Source organism: Bombina bombina, chromosome 4 (genome assembly GCF_027579735.1).
Source record: "Bombina bombina isolate aBomBom1 chromosome 4, aBomBom1.pri, whole genome shotgun sequence".
NCBI classification, from domain to species: Eukaryota; Metazoa; Chordata; class Amphibia; order Anura; family Bombinatoridae; genus Bombina; species Bombina bombina.
Genome location: NC_069502.1, coordinates 1193531382 through 1193557034, shown reverse-complemented (window position 1 = coordinate 1193557034; position 25653 = coordinate 1193531382). Strand labels below are relative to the sequence as shown.

Genomic DNA, 25653 nt, shown 5'->3' with positions numbered 1-25653 from the left:
AACAGCAGCCAGCCAGCACTTGTCGAATGTCCATCTCTCTCTTATTAAGTTGATGCTCAGTCTCACAGCCGCTGTATGCAAGTACTGCTCCCTGCTCAGTCACTCACGGAAGCGCCGTCCTAATAAGGTGGTGCGGCGGCGGCCCATTTTCAACTGATTCAGAGAGTCCCGGGGGGCAATTGCCCCCCGGTCCAGTCCTCCCCTGATTCCTGGTCTCTTGCTTACAATATGATCTTTTTCTGTAGTCTACTTTACCTGTAATCTTCTGTTACACTGAAGGTTAGCAGTGTGTAGACATTTGTTAGGTAAGGGGAAGCCATGAGATGTAATATATATAATACCAGGGAGGGTATATTCTGTATTAATGCTAGCAGGTATATATGCTCATCTGTTACACTGAAGGTTAGCAGTGTGTAGTCAGGTAAGGGGAAGCGATGAGATGTGATATATAATATAATACCAGGGATGGTAGAATCTGTATTAGTGCTAGCAGGTATGTGTGCTCATCTGTTACACTGAAGGTTAGCAGTGTGTAGTCAGGTAAGGGGAAGCCATAAAATGTGATATATAATACCAGGGAGGGTAGAATCTGTATTAGTGCTAGCAGGTATGTGTGCTTATCTGTTACACTGAAGGTTAGCAGTGTGTAGTTAGGTGTCAGGTAAGGGGAAGCCATGATACGTAATATATAATACCAGGGAAGGTTTAACCTGTATAAGTGCTATCAGGTGTGTGTGCTAATCTGTTACACTGAAAGTTAGTAGTGTGTAGTCAGTGTCAGGTAAGGGGAAGACATGAGATGTGATATATAATACCAGGGAGGGTAGAATCTGTATTAGTACTATCAGGTGTGTGTGCTCATCTGTTACACTGAAGGTTAGCAGTGTGTAGTAAGGTGTAAGTTAAGGGGAAGCCATGAGATGGGATATATAATACCAGGGAGGGTAGAATCTGTATTAGTGCTATCAGGTATGTGTACTCATCTGTTACACTGAAGGTTAGCAGTGTGTAGTCAGGTAAGGGTAAGCCATGAGATGTGATATATATAATTCCTCTATCTTCCCTGGTATTATATAATACATCTCATGGCTTCCCCTTACCTGACTACACACTGCTAACCTTCATTGTAACAGATGAGCACACATTTCTGCTAGCACTAATACAGATTCTACCTTCCCTGGTATTATATATCACATCTCATGGCTTCCCCTTAACTGACTACACACTGCTAACCTTCAGTGTAACAGATAAGCACACATACCTGCTAGCACTAATACAGATTCTACCTTCCCTGTAATTATTTATCACATTTTATGGCTTCCCCTTACCTGACTACTCACTGCTAACCTTAAGTGTAACAAATGAGCACACATACCTGCTAGCACTAATACAGATTCTAGTACCCTTCCTGGTATTATATATCACATCTCATGGCTTCAGTCATGAAGTATAAAATACTTCATGCTGAAAGTTCCTTTATTTATTTGAAGCGTTCACCACACTGATCTCCTGTCGCCAAGCCAGATAGTGTGCACGGCTATTGGCTAAGATGTGCAAATGTCATCTCATAGCAACATAGCATTCTGCCGTGGGTTGCCTGAGGAGCTCAGTGCGGCGAACGCTTCAAACAAATAAAGGCACTTTCAACATGAAGTATTTTATACTTCATGACTGAAAGTACCCTTTATTTGTTCCAATGGTAAATCCTAGCATTTCACAAACACTAGGATTTACCATCACTTTAATACTGTTCATGGAGTTCTGTAGTTTCCTGTAGTAATTTTCATAATGTGTATTTATTTGAACGTTAACAAGCCTAGTTTCTTTGACACTGATTATTTTAATTATATGTCTGATTACAAGAAGGGTTTTTTAGATTATTGTATTAATGTTAATTTTACGGTAGGAGAAAGAAAATTAAGAATCTACCAAGTTGTATATTAGTAACAAAGATTTGTCCTGTTGAACTAAATATGTACTGGTTTGCCTCAATCTTACTTTTTGGCATAGCATTATGTTATTTAAGTTAGTTATAGTTCGCACTGTATCTATAGAGACTTTCTCCTTTTGTTGGACTGCTGTTCAGCTACTCTGCCAAGTTTAATTCGAAAAAAAAACATCATCAGTATGTGCAAAGGATAGCAGTATGTTGACTATAACACACACAGATATATATATATATATATATATATATATATATATATATATTTATACATATATATATATATATAAATATACTCTGTAACAGTGATACTGTTGTATTTTTTTATGTATTAGTGAATGTTTGTTGTATAGCTTAAGATAGTATTAGTGGTAGAGATAGTGTCATAGGCACATCACAGTGACAGTCATCAATAGCAGCTTATCAAGGTGCTCAGTACCTGCAGCATCTAACAATAAATATTCACAGCTATTACTCTTAATGGGAGCCACTATAGCAGCAGCAATATCCTTTGACTTTCACTATAATAATGTTTGGTATCTGGCAATGCTCCTGCACACCCATTTTTCTAACATCTAAAAGCACCAATGGAACTGATTTATTTGACTTATATGTCAGGTAAAACTCAATTTGGAGGACAAAAAAAAAAAGATCCTCTATAACAAATTTAGTTACCAACAGCAATAAAAAATAAACAGTGACCTAATCCATTTTAGTTAACCCTATTGTTCCCTTTCAGATGCCCCAAACAGCAATTCGCCTTTACCTCAAGAGCACCTATATTATTTATCCCTAACCCAATCCTGCATCAATTAACCATAGCCCAGACCTGATCTTCACCACAATTATCCCTAAATATAACAATGTCTCACTGTAGTTACGGTTAATCCCACTGAGATTAACGCAATGCATGACCCAGTCCATATTACAATAACGCCTTAACACACAGCAGATCCACTTTCAACAAACAATTATTAACTGTTGCCAAGTTTAATATTATTGCGCTCATTGTATGTTCTTCTGAGTTTTGTTGCCTGCACAAAGTAATAGACTTTCCTGTGAGATATATAAATAATTTGATGGATAAAAGAGGATGCATATTATTAGGTTGTCTAAGCTCATTGATGGGTATTACAGTCACACAATGAACATGGGACACATTATTATATAAATAGTATTTAATAAAATTACCTTTTTCAGAACAAAGGCTAGCAGTTTTCCTTTATCTTGCATAGTCAATTCAGGACTGCATACTCCTTGGGTACCAGCCAAGTTTATAATGAACCAGATACAATTGGAAAAGTACATCTGTTTCACTGACAGCAGGAAGCAAAGCATTCTGGAGATATTTAAATGTGGCTTCAATAATTGCATAATGATGCCATGTGGGTTTTTTCCTTCTTAACAATTATGATCCATATATAAAGACAGATCGCCTGCAGTATGATGTAACTGTACAGCTCTTGCCTATGGCTCCGAGCTTCTTCGACCCAAGCAAGCTCATGCTCCTTTATAGTTCCTGTAGCTGAAAATTAATTGTCCAGAAACATATGTGTTATATATGGGTGTGGGATTTAAATCCATCACTTAGTTCCTATCCTGGTAGCACAAGGGGGTCCTTGGACTGTGGAATCTTCCCTTCCCTTGTGCTGGAAAGTTAGGCTGTTGTGTGTAGGGACATATACTGTTTAGTGGTAGACATTCAAGTGCAAAAAGAAAATTCTGTAATGTGCTGCATGTAAGTATGGCGTAGACTACAAGTTATTATTTTGCGTAAGATATTTGTGATAGCGTTCAAGTGAAATTGATACCATGAGTATAGCACAACTTTGGTCCTGTATTACAAGTTGAGAGTAAAGTTTCTACACTTGAACATAAATATAGTTTGTGTACATATTATCCGATTACAAAGTAAACTGTGTTTCCCATTATGAGGTTTCCAGAAACCTACCTGTTTCACATTAAACAAATGTAAATAACTACAGGTTGAAACCCCTTTATCCAAACTGTTTGGGACTGGACAATGTTTGGATTTTGGAATATTTACATCTTTAAAATAAGATTTGGATTTGGAATGGTGTAAACAACATCTTATGTCATTTAGGTAATATTTCATATCATATTACAGCATATACATGTAGCCTTAAGGTAATTTTATATCATTTTAATACATTTATATAAGAATATTAACATAACAATAGTACGATACTGTAATCAGAAAGGTCATTTTTGTTTTAAGACACAAAAACAGATCAAAGACACAGGCAGAAAAGATCGGGAATTATGGCAGGGAAAAATAGTAATTATATATTTATATTTCAGAATAAATTTGAATTTTGTAATTCTGGATTTGTACCTGTAAAACAATAGCTTTTCATCAGGTCTATCCGTTATATCACAGGTGTTTACATTAATACTTTTGTACAATGTGAAATAACAGTAATCATTTTCATGTGTGAAATTAACCATTTCTCTTCCAAAATAATATAGATACTTTGTAAATGAATTATTTATATATTTGAGTTGGGGCGTTGTCGGTATAATGAGCAGGTGTGTATGACATATACTTTATGTATATTATGCTGAAAATTTGTGTTTTGGTAAAGTGAGGAGATTTCCAACATTGAAAATACTGAGCCACTTCAATCAACAAAACTGTAATTTCTTGCTGTACATAATGAAATAATGTAAGTAAAACCTATTTTGTACAGAGGGATATTACAGTTTCGCATGATTGAGGTGGCTACATAGTTTCAATGTTAGAAATCTCACCAATTTGCCAAAACACAATTTACATTGTGAGAACTGAGATATGTTAAAAGGATATGAATCAGTGCACCTTTAGTGGAAAAAAGTTAATACATTTTTTGTAAAAAATAAATTAAAAACCAAAAATTTTGATTGTTTTGTTGCAAAATGTAGCCTCTGCCTTTAATGAGATAACGGAGCTAACATTATAAAACTTAAGTTCTACTGTCACATGCTTTCTGCAGTACAAGTCCTCTACTGAGCAGGGGCGAGAAACTGACTGGAGCTAGAGCTGGTTCTAATAGATTAAGATAGACAAGGGTAAATTGTGCTTGATGATAATGTCTGCACAAATAATTTGACTTTTAATTACTTTAACCCACTGGTTTTCAAACCTGTCCTCTGACTCCCTAACAGGCCACATTTTGAGGATATCTGAACTAGAGCACAGGTAAAATAATCAGCTGATTACTAAACATGGTTATTTTACCTGCTCTCACCCAAGGTAATTATGAAAACCTGGCCTGTTGGGGAGGCCTGAGGCCTGGTTTGAAAACCAGTGGTTTAACTATTCTTTAAGAAAGGGTGTAAATTATGTCATTCATTAATGTTTAAAGTGAAGGTAATGTTAACCATTCTGGATCTATGCTACGCTTATATTAAGTCTCAGTTAACATTGTCGCTAAGTTTAAAAAAAAAAAAAAAAAGATGTATTATTATTTTATACAAGTTTAAAAATCTGTACTGTTTCGTCGCCAACTCCTCCCATCCAAAACTTCCTGCTTTTTCAATGTGTGTCCTACCCGCTCTATACGTAGCTATAAAGCGCACTTCCGTGAATAAATGTATATGCGCATGCGCCAGTTTCTGCCTAAACTTCAGTCTCTTCACTTCACTGTATACATCGTGCTGGCTGTAACAGAACATGCGCGGCTCATGAACGCACATATACACAGAAAACAAATCAGTATTTTGATCCGCATGCGCTAATTATATTGTACATTATACAATGGGCATATTTGTAAAGGTGGTTGAACACCCCGGGGGGCAGCATTGATTGGAAATTGTATAAATCGTCATGAATGACGAAAAATTTGAATAATGCGGGTGGACGAACTGCGTTAATACATATATCATTTATAAAGTATTATAACTGCTAAGTAAGCGTTGATTGACAAATCCATGAATGAAACTTAGGCTTATTTTATGCAATTATTCAACTACCGTAACACAGTTAGCTTGACTTTACATTCACTTTAAGCATGATTCCTGTTTCAACTATTAACTTTTCTTTCAAAACTGTAAAATATGCTCATTTCTTTAGGACTGTGTCCCCCCAAAATGTGCTACATTATCGCTTTTAGCTGATTTATTTTCATCTATAATATGCTCTTACATTTAATAGTTAAAAATCTCATTCAAATGCATTTTGTAAGCTCAAATTGGATTGGTTTGTAGTCCTAGGACACAGAACTTGAAAGGCCTCTTGTATATTGTCTATGTTTAATCTTTTGTTGTGGCCAGCCAATTAGGGACAGATAAATATCAACTAATCATTGTGCAGCTTCTAAAATTGGCACTCCAGTCTACAATTTGAAAGGCTAAATAACAGGAGAACATGCACAATAAATATTACAAGTGCAGTGCAAATGTATTTTTATCTATTGACGATTTCATGGAGACATAAAGGCATAGAAAGGTCAAAGTTGAAATGTGCATGGGTACATTTAAATGTTAACCCCGTCACTACTGGGATTTTCAGAGAAAAACTTGCTTAAAGTACCAGAGAATTTTTAGCATTTTTGCTCTCACTCCATTTAAACAGAAAAATATCCTTTGCTTTTTTATTTAACCATGAAAACTATATATATATTTAAGTAGACAACCAAAGGTATTGATCTAGGCCCATTTTGGTATATTTGATGCCACTATTTGGTCGTCAAATACGATCATATTAAAAAATGATTACGTTTTCACAATGTAATTATTTCACACAGTTACTGCAATTATAAGACAATTTGTTGTTAAAGCTTCTCTCTCTAACAGCAGACATGCATGGCTTTGCCAATGATTTTTGGTAATTAGAAGGCCGCTAATTGCAGCTCTGCCCACACATCTAAAATTCCCTATAGTGTATGGGTTAATCAGTTAGCTTCCTACTCCCCCCTGGCGATGGACTGCACACCCACCTCCCTCCTTTCCTTTTAAACCTCCCATTGCACCATTGAACCAGATACAGGTAGTGACACTGCCTGTATCACTTTCTATATCAGTGATCTGGCTTCATATAGTAAGGGATCACAATCTGTGCTCCCTTAATATATGAAGGCAAATGCCTGCTGCCCCAGCTCCAATCTCCGCTGTCTAAGCTAACAGGGATTGCTGCATGCGCTAAATGTTTTGGACATAGGTACTACATCAACATAGTATGCTGAGCAAGGTACTGTGTGACTCACGTCCAATTGGCACAAGGGGTTAAATAGAATAAGTTTTGCAGTATACTTCTGTGGCAAACCTAGCCACTTCTGGACTATAACATAAGAAAGGTTGTCTATAGGCTGTATATTGTGCTATGTAGATGTGACAGACCCTTCTGTCAGCACTGAAAGAGTTAACTGTGTTCAGCTTTAGCCTCAGCTATTGTGCACTGTCATTAATGTTATTGATACACAGTCCATTGTTTAATCAACCTCAGAGAGCAGACCCTAGATGATAAGGAAAGCCAAGTGTGTGTCTGTGTTTAAATTGTTATCAGCTTGAGCAAGGTATTCTATTGTATCATGTAAAAGGGCGTGTTCCCTCCATTCAATGTACAACATTCTTTCAACCCCCCTTCTGGGGGGGGTCAGACCTGCATAAATACTGGGCATATGAGCCTTAATAAAAGTCATTCTGTTTAAACCTGACAACTGGCTGGGTTGTGAACTGCTGATTCCCTATGTAGGACATTGTTCCCTGGTGTTAACCCTTGGTATCCGGTTGGTACCGTTACAATTGGTGGCAAGCGACGGGATGAACCTTATCGCCCAGAAGAGCAACTACACAAGCCAGTAACCTCAGGAAGAGGGGGATTACTACAATACTGACTAAGATGGAAGGAGTACCAGGGACCGAAGTGAATGGAGATGGATTATTCTAAGCTAAAGAGACAAACGTAAAAGGAACTGCTAGAAGCCAGGGGAAAGATAGGCAGCAGCAAACCCAAGGCTATATTAATTGCTGAGCTGATGGAGGGAGACAGAGCTCGCAGCGCTACGCCTCCAGCAGCCATGGAGGAGACCCTATACCAGAGGGAAATGAGGACCAGGCTGGAATTTTTACCCCAGGAGTACGTGATGGCACACAGTCCGCGGAATGCATCCTCCCGAGCAGAATCCATTTTGGACGCACTCAGCAACCCAGTAAGACCCAAAATCCCATACCATGCATTTAAAATGTTTTGTGAGGAGAAGGATGAGATTGATGGGTATTTACAGGATTTTGAGAGACTGTGCGAGTTACATGATTTGGAGCAGTCCGTATGGGTGCCGGTGCTAGCAGGCAAGCTAGCCGGTAGGGCAGCGGAAGCGTATCGCGCTGTACCCAGGGAGGACAGCAAGGATTACGCTAAAGTGAAGAGAGCGATCTTGGAAAGATATGCCATTACCTCAGAGGCATACCGGCGCAAGTTTAGAGGCCTGCGCAAGCCAGAAAGAGATTCCCATGCAGAGTGGGCCCACAAGCTGGATCAAGCATCTCAGGGGTGGATACAGGCCAGCCAAGCTACCACCATGGAAGAATTGCGACAACTGATGCTGTTGGAGCAATTCTTTAACGGCTTGTCCCCAGAAGCCCAAGAATGGGTGAGAGATCGAAAACCCCTCACCTTAACCGAAGCAGCCAGATTAGCAGACCAGCATTTTGATGCCAGGAGGCACCATGGACTACAGCCTAACAACGGACGGGCTAATATACAATGCCACACCTGCAAGCAGTGGGGACATATGGCACGTGAGTGCACCCAAAATCGGAGCATACAAGCTTGGAACCAGGTCAGACAGAACCTGGCCCCAAGGGCGGCTGCTCACCATTACCAAACAGAGCCAGCCGCTCATGAGGTGTTGAGCACCCAAGCCGAGGAACCCCTGGGAATTCTGCATGAGGTGATGTCGGTCCAGGGACTTCGGGATTCGGGAGCTACTTTAACCCTGATAGCTCCCCATTTGGTGCCGGATACAGCACCCACTGGCGGATCCGTGGCAGTACGAGGGGCAGGGGGAGCAGTATACCGATTGCCCACTGCTAGAGTGGAGTACAGACCCCCAGTCACCCCAGCAGCTGCCAGTTACCAACCCCCGGCGCACCGCTATACCACACGGCCTCCGGCCACGAACTACCCTCAGAGAGCCCGGTTCAATTCGCGGGGCTACTCACAACCTATTCGGTGCTTTGGATGTAAGCAACTAGGGCACAAAAGACCAGAGTGTCCCCTAAACGCAGCGAATCAAGCACAGTCCTGGAGAAGACCCGCTGGCGGAATCCCACATAATCCTCAGCCTGTGGCCCGCTACGTAGAGGCGCCAGAATGCTGGGGCAGCCTACATGAAGCAGACCCCGTGCAAGCTGCCCACCGGAATAACCGGCAACGGGTTAAAGTGAATGGGAAGGAGGTCAGTTGTCTACGGGATACTGGTGCTACCATGACCTTGCTTCAAGAGAACTTGGTGCCTGAGAAACAGCACACTGGAGACACTGTGGCTGTGAGGGTAGCAGGGGGCACTGTGTTCCGCCTACCTGTTGCCAGGGTACATTTGGATTGGGGAGTGGGCGCTAGACTTGTGAATGTGGGGGTCAAGAAGGACTTACCTGCTGATGTTCTCCTTGGAAATGACTTGGCCCCCCTTGTTTCTGCCTATGCTCCCATGGATCCCGCTGATGTTAACCCTGTGACTACCCAAGCCCAGTCCCTCCGGGAAGAGACGCTTCCATGTTTGGGGTGGGGGCAGTACTGAGCCAAGTTGGAGCAGATGGCGGAGAACACCCCGTAGCTTACTTGAGCCGAAAGTTGTTGCCCCGGACATCCCCAAGCCGATCCGTTGGGATCAGACTGTGTATGCCGGCTTGGTTCTGGGGGAGCATTGTGGCAAACCTAGCCACTTCTGGACTATAACATAAGAAAGGTTGTCTATAGGCTGTATATTGTGCTATGTAGATGTGACAGACCCTTCTGTCAGCACTGAAAGAGTTAACTGTGTTCAGCTTTAGCCTCAGCTATTGTGCACTGTCATTAATGTTATTGATACACAGTCCATTGTTTAATCAACCTCAGAGAGCAGACCCTAGATGATAAGGAAAGCCAAGTGTGTGTCTGTGTTTAAATTGTTATCAGCTTGAGCAAGGTATTCTATTGTATCATGTAAAAGGGCGTGTTCCCTCCATTCAATGTACAACATTCTTTCAACCTCCCTTCTGGGGGGGGTCAGACCTGCATAAATACTGGGCATATGAGCCTTAATAAAAGTCATTCTGTTTAAACCTGACAACTGGCTGGGTTGTGAACTGCTGATTCCCTATGTAGGACATTGTTCCCTGGTGTTAACCCTTGGTATCCGGTTGGTACCGTTACAATACTTCCATTAACAAAAAGGCTTTTAGTGAAAGTAATTACGGTTTTCCAGTGGCATACGCACATATCTAAAGCGCTTGTGCACCAGTATTAGATATCAGTGAGCTTGTAATAATGTGTATTGTATCTGTGGAGACTTAATTTGTGTCATACATTCCAATGCTGACTCTCTGAGAAGGTGCAGTGCTTGAATACTGGTGCCCGGCCCTTACAGAATATATGCGTATGACACTGAAAAACAGTAATGACTTTCACTGGAGGCATTTTTGTTAATGGAAGTGTAATGCAAACATACTGCTATTTAGAATTGATTTGAAATGTACTCTTGCACATTCCATTTGTGACCTTTCTATCCCTTTAAATTGTTAGTATAATGTCGCTTTAAGCTTTGGGATAGCGATATCCGTGTTTACAGTCAGTTTACTAACAAGAAACAAACTATAAATTGGAACAAAATTTGCTGCATAATTTGCCATTGGGCGATGCAAGTGTCAGGTGACCTATGAAAGTCAGTGTAACAATGTGAAAATGTTACGTTTGGTTTCATGCCAAACATTCTCAAGATGTAAGCAGCTGGCCGTCAGTAATTGGCACGAGTGAACCAGCAGGTGCTGGGTAAGGTTATTCACCTACAAATTATACTATAATAAAGTTACTGACTGTGAGTAGAAGGTGCAATAATCCGGTAATTTTATTTTGTAGCTTAAAGTTCTATGTAGAAATATAACATGTAATTAACGTTTTAGTAACTGAACAAAAATGAACGTAGTCAGCCACGCGCAGTTTTTTCCTTTATTTCGTGTGTTAGGGATATTACATTTTTTAATTAAGAAAATTGTCCCTAATTATGGTTAAAAAAAATAGCACTACTCAGGATTATTTTTTTCTTCCATCTATAGAATCACTGTATTAAATATATTATGGATCCAGAAATAGTTTTTATGTCATTTGCATATGGGTGTGAATAACCTGCTCAGATTTGACTGTGTTATATACTTACAGACGTTTACTTCACTAAATGAACATAAGGTACTAAATAAATGCTGGTTATAATGAAATGTTAAGTAAAAGATAAGCCTGACAAGAATATGCAGATATATAGGTATATTTTAAATTATATTCATTGTTTAAATATTGACAAAAAAAGTGTTTTAGTGTCAATAAAGCCGTGAGCAACACCATATATTTGTATCCTAGGCTTCCTTCCCTACTGAGGCCATCCTGAATCACTAACAGCCTAATACATTACTAGACAAAACGGGAGAGGAGTAAACAAATGCGTATCGAAATTGATTCAATATCGCACCAATATTGAGCTTGTCTTGCTATTTACATTTAAACATTGTTAATTAGATTTCAGTTAGTGACCCACACAAAGAAATAATATATTGTTTTTTTTCATCAGGCCCAGAAAATTCAGAATATACCATTATTATATTTATATTTCATGGCATTTGAGATAGCTGCGGCAAAAAATGTAACAAGAGTGCCTTTCAAAGTGCCTGCGCCTACATTATAGAGCTTGTAAGCTGACTGTGAGTTCACTAATGTACGCACAGGCACTTTGCGTGCATGGAAGTGCTTCCCCTATAAAAACCCATCCATAAAGGCACAATCTTGTTTAAGGTTCTCTTAGGAAGAAACAAAGCAGCAAGGCAGCGGGGTTGTAGTCGCCATTTTGTTTTCAGTTCATGCCAAAATGGAAATAGTGCTGTAAGAAACAATAGGTAAAAAATCTGTAGATAATATAAGAACACAGAAGCGCCACATGGCCCAATATTGTTTGATAACAAATATAAAAAAGGTATCAGGTAGATACACTCACATTTAGTAAGGCACCCCTAGTGGTGCAGATGAAGCAGTCTGGGATCAGTTAACAGTCACCCAGAAGAGTGGCCTCCGGTGGATATTCAGTAATCTGCAGGTAATGATATAGAACACAAAAGTGCCTATATGGCCTAGCATTGTTTGTACAGGCAAAATCAAAAATGATGATATATATTGCACTCACATTTAGTAGAGCACCTTCCCTAGTGCAAACTAGGCATGCTGGGTTTAATACAGTCAACCAGCAGACTTAGAACAAGTGATCTGGAACTCCCCAGAATCCACAGATGGAGATGTAGACGATAATGAACAAGAGTAGTAGATAAAAATAGTCCGGCAGCAAGTGGCAAGTATATAAAAATACTTACGCGCATTCACATCTGCCATACAGTCTTAATTACTATTCACTATTTAATCCATTTGATTCATGTGAATAATTTATCATACTATCACAGTATACACAGTTTCATAAGGTTGCCCCCTATGTTTATATCTATAATAGGTAAAAAATGTTTTTAAAAAAAATACCTATAAAAGTTGCAAAACGATAATTTAGCAATGGAAAAACAGTGCACAATCTCCCCATCCTGACAACCTAAAAGATGCATTCAGATGGGTGAGCAGTGGTGAGGATGGAAACAGATAGCAATAGTTAACTATGAAAGTCACAATTAAGGGATCTCCTGTAAACTTACTGGGACCTAGCTGAACACATCAGAGCAAATGGCTGTAAGCATATGCGTGTAGACACCAATCACCAGTTAGTTCCAAGTAGTGCACTGCTGCTCCTGGGGTTATGTACGTATGCTTTTTAATAAAGGATATCAAGACAACAAAGTACATTTTATCATTTTAAAAGTCTCTTAAAACTGCTGTAGGTATGCTTTTTAATAATGGATATCAAGACAACAAAGTACATTTTATCATTTTAAAAGTCTCTTAAAACTGCTGTAGGTATGCTTTTTAATAATGGATATCAAGACAACAAAGTACATTTTATCATTTTAAAAGACTCTTAAAACTGCTGTATCTGAATCTTTAAAGTTTAATTTTGATTTTGGCATCCCTTTAATTCCAGGCTTTTTGGTGAATATTAAAGCATGTTCCATGACAACCTTGAAATACATAAACTATATCTTTACCATTTTTAATAAGGTCATGACATTACATAAAATAAATTATATACAGTATATATATATATATATATATATATATATATATGAAATGCAGATCTCCTGATTTATTATGTGTTCCTATAATTTTACTCTTTTGGAAATCTGCAAGAATGAAATACAGACTGTTGTAAAATGACTGAAGTTGTAAGAGCTCATTGATCGTTCTAAAGTGATGATTTTCCACTGGTTATTTTTATATTTACAACTGAGAATAAAGTGCAACATGATGTATTTCCTATTTCCCCAGTTATTGCACTAATTACATTTATAATGTTGAAGGTCCTTTGACAACACAAGCTGCAGCAGTGACCATTAATGGTGAGAATAAGGAACTGGTCTTCCTTAAAAGGATATTAAACCCAATTTTTTTCTTTCGTGATTCATATAGAGCAGCGAATTTTAAGCAACGTTCTAATTTACGCCTCAATTTTTCTTCATTCTCTTGGTATCTTAATTTGAAAAGAAGTAAAGAAAGCTTAGGATCCAGACCATTTTTGGTTCAGCAACTTGGGTAGCGCTTGCTGATTAGTGGCTACATTTGTTATGGTCTGTTTATTAGGTTAAATTAGTCTCACTGGAAAGAGGAAAATGCACCTCCAGTGGTTGGCATTGGGTGTTGCAGGGAGTTCTAGAGGTACGGACAGGATTTTTTACCTAGACCTCAGCCCAGCGTGCGTTATTCATAAAGATTATATTGCTCCTGTGAATTATCTAACCTTGCGGTTGTGTCTCGCTCTATCAAACCCAATGGGGTTGCCTTTTTTAAATTGTCTTTTTTCATATGTTAGAGAGGGCTGTTTTATGGAGTTTTTATTCTGTTTTAATTAGTTTATTTATTTTGTAATGTTTTAAAAGAGGGTTTGGTAATCCCTGTCCCCTTCACAGTACAATTTATCCAATACACCAAAAAATCATGCAGCGCTATTGACTATAATAAAGAGCAACTCACATCTATAACAAATGGACAGTGCAAAAGAATTGCAAGATGTTTGATAAATTTGATAGATATTTTCATATAATACTAGATGAAAAAGCTTAAAGGGACAGTCTACTCCAGAATAATTTTTTTTAATAGATAATCCCTTTATTGCCCATACCCTAGTTTAGCATAACCAACACTGTTATATTAATACACTTTTTACCCCTGTGATCACCTTGTACATAAGCCTCTGCAGACTGTCCCTTATCTCAGTTCTTTTCACATACTTGTGAGCACAATGTTATCTATAGGGCACACCTGAACTAGCACTGTCACACTGGGAAAAACTTTCAAAATTCATTGAGATAAGAGGCGGCCTTCAAGTTTTTTTTCTCTCGAAATTAGTACATGAGCCTACCTAGGTTTAGCTTTCAACAAAGAATACAAAGAGAACAAAGCACATTTGATGATAGTAAATTGGAAATTTGTTTAAAATCGCATGCCCTCTCTGAATCATGAAAGCTTAATTTTGACCTTTAAATGATTTTGTAGTGAATAGTTTTGTAAATAAATATTTATTGTTTTTGAATTATTTTTTTATGCGAATAATTTGCTCAAAACCATGGTTCAAAAACTCCTAACAAATCATTTTCATGACTCTTTTCCTGTCACAGACACTGCTGAATGAATTAGACAGAAGTATGGGAAGATACCGTGATGAAGTGAATCTGAAAACCGCTATAATGTCCTTTATTAATGCCGTCCTGAATGCTGGTGCTGGAGAGGTGAGTTTGTTGTTCTTCATCATGCTAAATTCACTATGAGGAATCTGACGCCTATCTGTCTTCACCAGGTCCTCTCTTATACAATAAATAACCAGCCATTACAAGTGGTTGGTTATTGCTAACCGCGAGCTTGCGGTAGCAATTAATACACAGTTAATAGTAAATAGTAAAAAAAAAAAAAAAAAGATAAATTTCTTTAATAAAAAACTAAAATATACTTAAATTTCGGGACAGTTGGGGCACTAAAAAAAACTGCACTATGCAGTTTTTGGGGGCTAAAGTTGCCGGGTGTGGGCTGAAAAGTGGCTTTAAATATGGGAGCTGTGTTATTTCTGTAAATATATATGTATATGCTTACATACATATATATTTATGTGTTATTATGTGTGTATACATATATATTTGTGTCTATATGCTTATATACATATATATGTATGTGTTATTATGTGTGTATACATATATATTTATGTGTTATTATGTGTGTATACATATATATTTGTGTGTATACATATATATTTATGTGTTATTATGTGTATATACATATATATGTATGTGTTAGTATGTGTATATACATATATATTTATGTGCTACTATGTGTATATACATATATATTTATATGTTACTATGTGTATATACATATATATTTATGTGTTACTATGTGTATATACATATATATTTATATGTTACTATGTGTATATACATATATATTTATGTGTTACTATGTGTATATACATATATATTTATGTGTTATTATGTGTGTATACATATATATTTATGTGTTATTATGTGTGTATACATATATATTCGTGTGTATGTGCTTATATACATATATATACATATATATTTATGTGTGTATACATATATATTTATGTGTTATTATGTGTATATACATATATATTTATGTGTTATTATGTGTATATACATATATATTTGTGTGTTATTATGTGTATATACATATATATTTATGTGTTATTATATGTATATACATATATATTTATGTGTTATTATGTGTATATACATATATATTTATGTGTTATTATGTGTTTATACATATATATTTATGTGTTATTATGTGTGTATACATATATATTCGTGTGTATGTGCTTATATACATATATATACATATATATTTATGTGTTATTATGTGTATATACATATATATTTATGTGTTATGTGTATATACATATATATTTGTGTGTTATTATGTGTATATACATATATATTTATGTGTTATTATGTGTATATACATATATATTTATGTGTTATTATGTGTGTATACATATATATTTGTGTGTATGTGCTTATATACATATATATATATGTGTTATTATGTGTGTATACATATATATTTGTGTGTATGTGCTTATATACATATATATATGTATGTGTTATGTGTGTATACATATATATTTGTGTGTATATGCTTATATAAATATATATGTATGTGTTATTATGTGTGTATACATATATATTTATGTGTTATTATGTGTGTATACATATATATTCGTGTGTATGTGCTTATATACATATATATATACATATATACAGGGAGTGCAGAATTATTAGGCAAATGAGTATTTTGACCACATCATCCTCTTTATGCATATTGTCTTACTCCAAGCTGTATAGGCTCGAAAGCCTACTACCAATTAAGCATATTAGGTGATGTGCATCTCTGTAATGAGAAGGGGTGTGGTCTAATGACATCAACACCCTATATCAGGTGTGCATAATTATTAGGCAACTTCCTTTCCTTTGGCAAAATGGGTCAAAAGAAGGACTTGACAGGCTCAGAAAAGTCAAAAATAGTGAGATATCTTGCAGAGGGATGCAGCACTCTTAAAATTGCAAAGCTTCTGAAGCGTGATCATCGAACAATCAAGCGTTTCATTCAAAATAGTCAACAGGGTCGCAAGAAGCGTGTGGAAAAACCAAGGCGCAAAATAACTGCCCATGAACTGAGAAAAGTCAAGCGTGCAGCTGCCAAGATGCCACTTGCCACCAGTTTGGCCATATTTCAGAGCTGCAACATCACTGGAGTGCCCAAAAGCACAAGGTGTGCAAAACTCAGAGACATGGCCAAGGTAAGAAAGGCTGAAAGACGACCACCACTGAACAAGACACACAAGCTGAAACGTCAAGACTGGCCCAAGAAATATCTCAAGACTGATTTTTCTAAGGTTTTATGGACTGATGAAATGAGAGTGAGTCTTGATGGGCCAGATGGATGGGCCCGTGGCTGGATTGGTAAAGGGCAGAGAGCTCCAGTCCGACTCAGACGCCAGCAAGGTGGAGGTGGAGTACTGGTTTGGGCTGGTATCATCAAAGATGAGCTTGTGGGGTCTTTTCGGGTTGAGGATGGAGTCAAGCTCAACTCCCAGTCCTACTGCCAGTTTCTGGAAGACACCTTCTTCAAGCAGTGGTACAGGAAGAAGTCTGCATTCTTCAAGAAAAACATGATTTTCATGTAGGACAATGCCCCATCACACGCGTCCAAGTACTCCACAGCGTGGCTGGGAAGAAAGTGTATAAAAGAAGAAAATCTAATGACATGGCCTCCTTGTTCACCTGATCTGAACCCCTTTGAGAACCTGTGGTCCATCATCAAATGTGAGATTTACAAGGAGGGAAAACAGTACACCTCTCTGAACAGTGTCTGGGAGGCTGTGGTTGCTGCTGCACGCAATGTTGATGGTGAACAGATCAAAACACTGACAGAATCCATGGATGGCAGGCTTTTGAGTGTCCTTGCAAAGAAAGGTGGCTATATTGGTCACTGATTTGTTTTTGTTTTGTTTTTGAATGTCAGAAATGAATATTTGTGAATGTTGAGATGTTATATTGGTTTCACTGGCAAAAATAAATAATTGAAATGGGTATATATTTGTTTTTTGTTAAGTTGCCTAATAATTATGCACAGTAATAGTCACCTGCACACACAGATATCCCCCTAAAATAGCTATAACTAAAAACAAACTAAAAACTACTTCCAAAACTATTCAGCTTTGATATTAATGAGTTTTTTTGGGTTCATTGAGAACATGGTTGTTGTTCAATAATAAAATGAATCCTCAAAAATACAACTTGCCTAATAATTCTGCACTCCCTGTATTTATGTTTTATTATGTGTGTATACATATATATTTGTGTGTATGTGCTTATATACATATATATTTATGTGTTATTATGTGTGTATACATATATATTTATGTGTTATTATGTGTGTATACATATATATTTATGTGTTATTATGTGTGTATACATATATATTTATGTGTTATTATGTGTGTATACATATATATTTATGTGTTATTATGTGTGTATACATATATATTTATGTGTTATTATGTGTGTATACATATATATTTGTGTGTATGTGCTTATATACATATATATGTATGTGTTATTATGTGTGTATACACATATTAACACATTATATATATGTATATATTCATATACATATATATTTATATTTGCTGCCCATCGATGTGCGACCTACCCCTTTCGTTGCGCTAGTTCTCATGGTGTGTCTCACTTTAGCGTGCACTGGTATTACTAAGTTGAGCACAAATACTGATTTTGCAAAAGCGATATTTTGCGCTCAAGTTATAATCTAGCCCAAATGTGAAAGGGTAATTATCAGTGGTTGTTCTTAGACGGGAAGCTAATGAAACTGGAAAGCTGGGGATTATAAAGTGCTGGATAAGTCACATATGGGTTTGTCTTTGAGCCTGTGCAGTTACCGAACCAAATTGCTGCAGTTAGACCATCTTTGGCCTGTGCAATGTCATAAGCAAAGTCTGCAAACACTTCAGAATGAGACACATTGCAGTTTGCATTTAAAGGAAAGATATTAGTCTCAGTTTAAATGGTTTAGAAATAGATCAAAAGTCATTTATCTTTGTCTCGTATTGTTAGGATTAGACATGAATCTGAAACTTGTAGCATTAAATAAAACAATCTTTTCTGACATGATCTCATTTTAAATGTATCCCTGGTGCGGATTACATGACGGAGACAGCGCAGACGGTTTTCATTTATTTAAATTCTACAGACCTGGGCACTTTGAAAAATAAAATACAGAATTAGTTAAACATTAGTTATGACATACATTAGAGAAACTGCTACAGCAATACATTTAAACAACGGAGAGATAACATTTCCACATGATTTATAGCTTGTAAATCCTCACTTGAATAGAGCTTAATTGTGTCTGAAGATGTTAAAGTAACATTGACATATTTAAAGAAATATAAAATCCCAAATTTTCCAATTTAATTATATTATCAAATGTATTTAATTCTCTTGGTATCCTTTGTTGAAGGAGTATAAATGCACTATTGGTTGCTAACACACCTGGTGAGCCAATGACAAGAGACATATATGTTTGGTCACCAATCAGCAGCTAGCTCCCAGTACTGCAGTGATGAGCCTACCTAGGTATGCGTTTCAACAAAGGATGCCAAGAGAACAAAGCAAAATAGATTATAAAAGTAAATTGCAAAGTCAATAATCAGTTTATTAGTTCTTAATGTTAATTTACAGAATTTATTATCACAATTTTCTACAAATACATATTAAGGTTCATTTGCAGGATTTATAATGTTGACAATTATTGGAAATCCTGATCATATATTTTGAGGTTGGTCATCTAGTTCTTTTTGTATGGCTCAAACCGAGTTTAGCCATATAAAAGTGTTTGGCTACCATTGGCCGATAGACACTTTCTGATGATGCTCATTAGCTCATAGGCACTTCCTATTAATGCTCATTGGCTGATATACACGTTCTGCTGATGCTCATTGGCTGATAGGCACTTCCTATTAATGCTCATTGGCTGATATGCACTTCCTATTAAAGCTCATTAGCTGATAAGCACTTCCTATTAATGCTCATTGGCTTATAGACACTTTATGTTGATGCTCATTGGCCGATAGGCACTTGCTATTAAAGCTCATTAGCTGACAGGCACTTCCTATTAATGCTTATTGGCTGATAGGCACTTTCTGTTGATTCTCATTGGCTGATAGGCACTTCCTATTAAAGATCATTAGCTAATAGGCACATCCTATTAAAGCTCATTAGCTGATAGGCATTTCCTATTAATGCTCATTGACCGATAGGCACTTCCTAATAAAGCTGATTGGCTGATAAGCACTTCCTATTAAAGCTCATTAGCTGATAGGCACTTCCTATTAATGCTCATTGACCAATAGGCACTTCCTATTAATGCTCATTGGCTGATAGGCACTTCTTATTAAAGCTCATTGGCTGATATACACGTTCTGCTGATGCTCATTGGCTGATAGGCACTTCCTATTAATGCTTATTGGCTGATAGGCACTTCCTATTAAAGCTCATTGGCTGATAGGCACTTCCTATTAATTCTCATTGGCTGATAGGCACTTCCTATTAATGCTCATTGGCTGATAGGCACTGCCTATTAATGCTCATTGGTTGATAGGCACTTTCTGCTGATGTTTATTGGTTTATATTTACTTTCAGCTAAAGCTAACTGAGCACAACATATAACTTTTACATCACATTTTCTTGCCAGATCCTTATCTTTCATATGATAGAATATTTTTCACAGTGTCCCTTTAAGTCATGTTATCTGGCACTCGCCTATATAAAATAATGCTGCATGTGGCTAGTTTCAGATAAGACTGGAGCTTTCAGTTTAACCGCGTGCAATAGTAAAACAACTGAGACTGCTAAAATTATTCTAGATACTGAGTCAAAATCTCCCCGTGGCCTGTGATCTAAATGCTAGTTATACTAATGTGTTCAAAGCACAGATTAGCCTGTTACTAATATTCAGGTGCATGTTTTATATTAGTTGTTTAAAGGGATTAGCAGGGTCAACATGAAAAATTCATAATTCAGATAGAGTGTGCAATTTTAAATAACATTCCAATGTACTTATATTATCAAGAAAATGTATTATCTTGCTATCCTTTTTTGAAGAGTAAACCTAGATAAGCTGATACAAGCTTAGGAGTGTGCACGTGTCTTTAACAATCTATGGCAACAGTGTTTACAACTATGTATAACATTGCTATAAACTTTAGGTAGGCTGATAGAAGCCTGAATTCACATAAGATTACTCTTTAACAAAGGATAGCAAGGGAACAAGGCACATTTGATAATGGAAGTATATTGGAAAGTTGTTGAATGTCATGCTCTATTCAATTCATTTTGACTTTGTGTCCCTATTAAAGGGATACTAACCCCTCATTTTTTCTTTCATGATTCAGATAGAGCACACAATTTTAAACAACTTTCTAATTTAATCCTATTATCAATTTTTCTTTGTTCTCATGTTATCTTGATTTGAAAAAGCAGTAATAAAAGGTTAGGAGCCGGCCCATTTTTTAGTTCAGCACCTTGGTAGAGCTTGCTGATTGGTTTGCTACATTTAGCCACAAATCAGCAAGTGCTACCCATGTGCTGAACAAAAAATGGTCTGGCTCTAAAGCTTACAGTACTGCTTTTTCAAATAAAGATAACAAGAGAACAAAGAAAATTTGATAATAGGAGTAAATTAGAAAGGTGCTTAAAATCTCATGCTCTATCTGAATCATGAAATAAAAAAATTGGGTTTAGTGTCCCTTTAAGTATTGAAGAAATAAGTTTTAGTTTCTGTATAGTAATATGGGTAGGGTTGTTTTCCTGGACACTTATGAGCTACACCTGCTGTAGGGTGTGCAGAGGGGAACATGATTTGCACCCCTGGACAGCACACAAATAGTGATCCTGGACAGCACTATTCATGTTCCTCCCAGCAGGTGTAACTCATAAGTATGCAGGAAGACATTGCTCAGGTGGCAACCTTAAATATGGGGTACCATGTTGTTCCCTAGGTTTAAAAGCCTGTTCTACTGATGTAATCTCTTCTAAGGCCTCTTAGAGACAGTAAAAAATAAGCAGAGGGCTCATCTCAAAGGATCACAGAGTCCACATTTTCTGTTACACTCAGTTTAAAAAAAAAAACGATATTAAAAATGTTGTTTTGGACACACAATGTGATTATTTTGCTTTTAGGAATGATTGTAATGTAGCTTGCGGTAGTGATGTAAAGCTATTTATTATTTGTTTCCTTATGTTCCTAAGGATAATTTGGAATTCCGATTACACCTGCGTTACGAGTTTCTGTTGCTCGGTATCCAGCCAGTGATTGAAAAGCTAAGAAAACATGAAAATGCAACCTTGGACAGGTAAATCCAGTGCTGACAGTAGCGTATATGCTCTACCGCCCCTAATTGTAATCTAACAGAGGAATAACACTCTGAATATAGGTGAGGGAGAGAGTATATATTGTTAATATACTGTACTGTTAATGGACTATGGTAATAATAATAATTGTCAGTGACAAAATAGTGTACAAGGCCACAAAATTGCCTGCCCTTGCTGCTTTCCCTTTATGCCTAGTTGTGCCCCTGGACTGCCTAGCCAAATCCATCTTACTTATATTGTCAAATCTTACCTCTTTCTCTTCATATCCTTTGTTGAATATTGTTGGAACACTGCTGTCATATATTGCTCAAGACATGTATACGCTCCTGAGCTTACCTCAATATGCTGTCATGGAGATGAGCTATGGTTCAACTAAGAATACCAGGAGAAATAGGTAAATTTGGCAGTAGAAGTAAATTTGAAACATTTTTAAATGTTATGCTCTTTATGAATCATAAAATCTTATTTTGGACTTCCATGTTCCTTTAAATCCTCCTTCCTGCCATTTATTACCCCTCATTCTCTTTGTGTCCTTGCGTAGCGCACAGGGCGTGTACAAAATAAACTGCTTACAAGTGTATCGCTGTTGAGAAACATAGAAACATAGAAACATAGATGTTGACGGCAGATAAGAGCCATAGGCCCAGCAAGTCTGCCCCACCTTACCTAACAGTATAAACTTATCTAGTTCGTAGGATAGCCCTATGCTTGTCCCATGCATTTTTAAAGTCCCCCACAGTGTTTGTTGCTACTACCTCTTGAGGAAGTTTATTCCATAAATCAATCACTCTTTCTGTAAAGAAGTGCTTCCTCAAATTACTCCTGAATCTACTACCCTTTAGCTTGAGCTCATGACCCCTTGTTCTTGAATTTTCCATTTTATGTAAAATACCCACAGCCTCAGTTTTACTAAACCCTTTAATGTACTTGAAAGTTGCTATCATATCACCTCTTTCCCTTCTCTCCTCTAAGCTATACATATTTAGGTCATTGAGGGCTTCGAGAATTGAGAAGTGGCATTAAGCATTTGGGGTGCATAGAACTTCCACAGCCAATCAGAAGCCCTGTTACCTCCAGGTTGCGGGAATATTTTTAGAAATGTTGGAGTTATGTATAAACAATCTGACTGTACCTGTTTTGTATTTTAGGCACTTGGATTTCTTTGAAATGGTCAGAAATGAAGATGAATTGGAGCTGGCAAAGAGGTTTGAGATGGTGAGTTCAGAAATAGGTTTTGTGCTTTGATGTTCAGCTTATACACCACTGTGCCTGCTCCTCCTGTTATATTTCTGTTCTATCCAGGTATTCTGTTGTGCAGAGCTCAGGATGTGCTTGTTTCCCCCCACAATGCAACGGGAGGCCATTTTACCTGAAGCGGCATTAAAAAATGCTGTTTCACCTGAGGGCGAAGAGACTCTAATGGAGCCACTATCCCCCACCCCCTGATTGGGCTAGAGGGACATGGTACCCCTCATTTGTAAGGACAGACTCCCCTAGGGTGTAGCTGATCACCGTTAAATATTGTGATCATCTGCCCCACTAGAAGAAAAGTGATTTGCTAGTGATTTTTTTACTAATAATCTTTTATTGTAATGTTGTAATTATAATGTTTGTGACTTATCCTATTATTTAACCGTCTTGTAATTAAAAATATTATAAAATAAATAATATCTTTAAACAGTTTGGATATTTGGATTAGTGGGATGTACATATTGAGGCCTATTTATCAGATGTCTGTCGGACCTGATCCGACAGTGCGGATCAGGTCTGACAGACATCGCTGAATGCGGAGAGCAATATGCTCTACGTATTCAGCATTGCACCAGCAGCTCACAAGAGCTGCTGGTGCAACGCAGCCCCCTGCAGACTCGCGGCCAATGGGCCGCCAGCAGGGAGGTGTCAATCAACTCGATCATACTCGATCGGGTTGAATTGCGGCATTGTCGGACCGCCTGCTCAGAGCAGACAGACAGGGTTATGGAGCAGCGGTCTTTAGACCGCTGCTACATAACTGCTGTTTCTGCGAGTCTGAAGCCAGAAACACGGGCCCTCAAACTCCATTCGGAGCTTGATAAATGGGCCTCATTGTGATTGTCCAATTCCCATAAAAAAGGCTACATTCTGTGAGAAATAATTGAATATATGTCAATAAAAAGGTAAATGAAGTAAAAATGCTGGCATAGCACGTTAGTTTGGGCCTAGGGTAACATAAATCAGAAGTACATACCTGCCAGAGGATACAAACTGATGCTGGATAGGTGGGACATATTATAAAGATGGCTTGACGTAAAAATGCATATTTACAGAAGTACAGAAAAGCGGCCATATTGTTTGTCAAAATAGGCAACAGGACTGTGCCAGAGGAATAATACATAAATAAAATACATAAAAAAGTCTACCCCAGTTATTTTAGAGTATTTTTAGGTTAAAATAATTGTTACTGTTTTATCAGATATTAAATAAAGATGAATAATTTAGGTGCTATGGAAAGTATTTTTTTTAGATAACAAAAATAATGTATATAAAATGTATGTAAATAAAGTTGAGTATTTACATGATTTTTTAAAGTGATACTAAAAATAAATAAATAAATAAATGAACAGAAGCACAATTTTTGTCCGTGGCATAAAATGTTACTGGGTGATAAGAAAATCTCTCACAGCTACATGGGTGCAGAGTAGCAAAGGAACAGCTGTAAAAAAAGCAATACATTCTAAAATACCCTTTATTTCATGGAACAAAGGAGAAAAAAAATTAAGTCAAGTTTTTGTGTGTTATAAAACATGCCTTGAATTAAAAGATAATACAGAACTGTTTCCCTAGAGAACTATCCCCCTTTTCTGTCCAGCCAGGACACCATATAAGTAATGCTAAACCGCGACTGGCAGAGTTCCTGCTATATAGTCACTTTGGGAGTGTTGGTGAAAGATTTGTAGCATCTTAAGTGAGGTTATTGATATTGTGTTGGGACTTGGGAGTCAGCCATTTAAATATTTCATTTTATTCCTACTGTTAGCACATCATTCATTCAACGCCTTGGATGAGACATAGTTGTGGCACATGTAGAGGAACAGGGCCTTCTCATTGGCGTTGAGGTTCTGCTGCGCTACTCACACTAACTAATAACACGGTGTAAGAAATTGACTTGGCTGCCAGTCTCTCACAGTTTGTTATACTTCCTTTCAGTGCTAGGTCTGGCTATATTTATATAACAGGGATTTGCAGGAAAGGGGTTGCAATTATTGTACTGCAACCAGGATAAAAAGACTATTATATTTACTGCAATATCCAACCAGGGTTTATTCTATCAAGGGGTCCAAAAACTGACCACAAAGCTAAACATCAGAAACATGGGGTACAGGTTGGGAATTATCTTGTATTACCTGTTCCTTTCTTTATTTATCTCATGTTAAATC

The 25653-nt window shown here is 37.3% G+C and overlaps 1 protein-coding gene across 3 annotated transcripts in view; it reads left to right on the top strand.

Annotated features, from left to right (window-relative positions):
* The window catches only part of DAAM2 (dishevelled associated activator of morphogenesis 2), a 776135-nt gene that overhangs the window by 474324 nt on the left and 276158 nt on the right, over positions 1 to 25653 (top strand). For all 3 annotated transcript variants that reach the window (XM_053712672.1, XM_053712673.1, XM_053712671.1), the window contains exons 7-9: positions 14891 to 15001; positions 22115 to 22218; positions 23386 to 23452. In XM_053712672.1, the coding sequence (XP_053568647.1) occupies positions 14891 to 15001; positions 22115 to 22218; positions 23386 to 23452 (282 nt within the window). The remainder of the gene's footprint in view (positions 1 to 14890; positions 15002 to 22114; positions 22219 to 23385; positions 23453 to 25653) is intronic.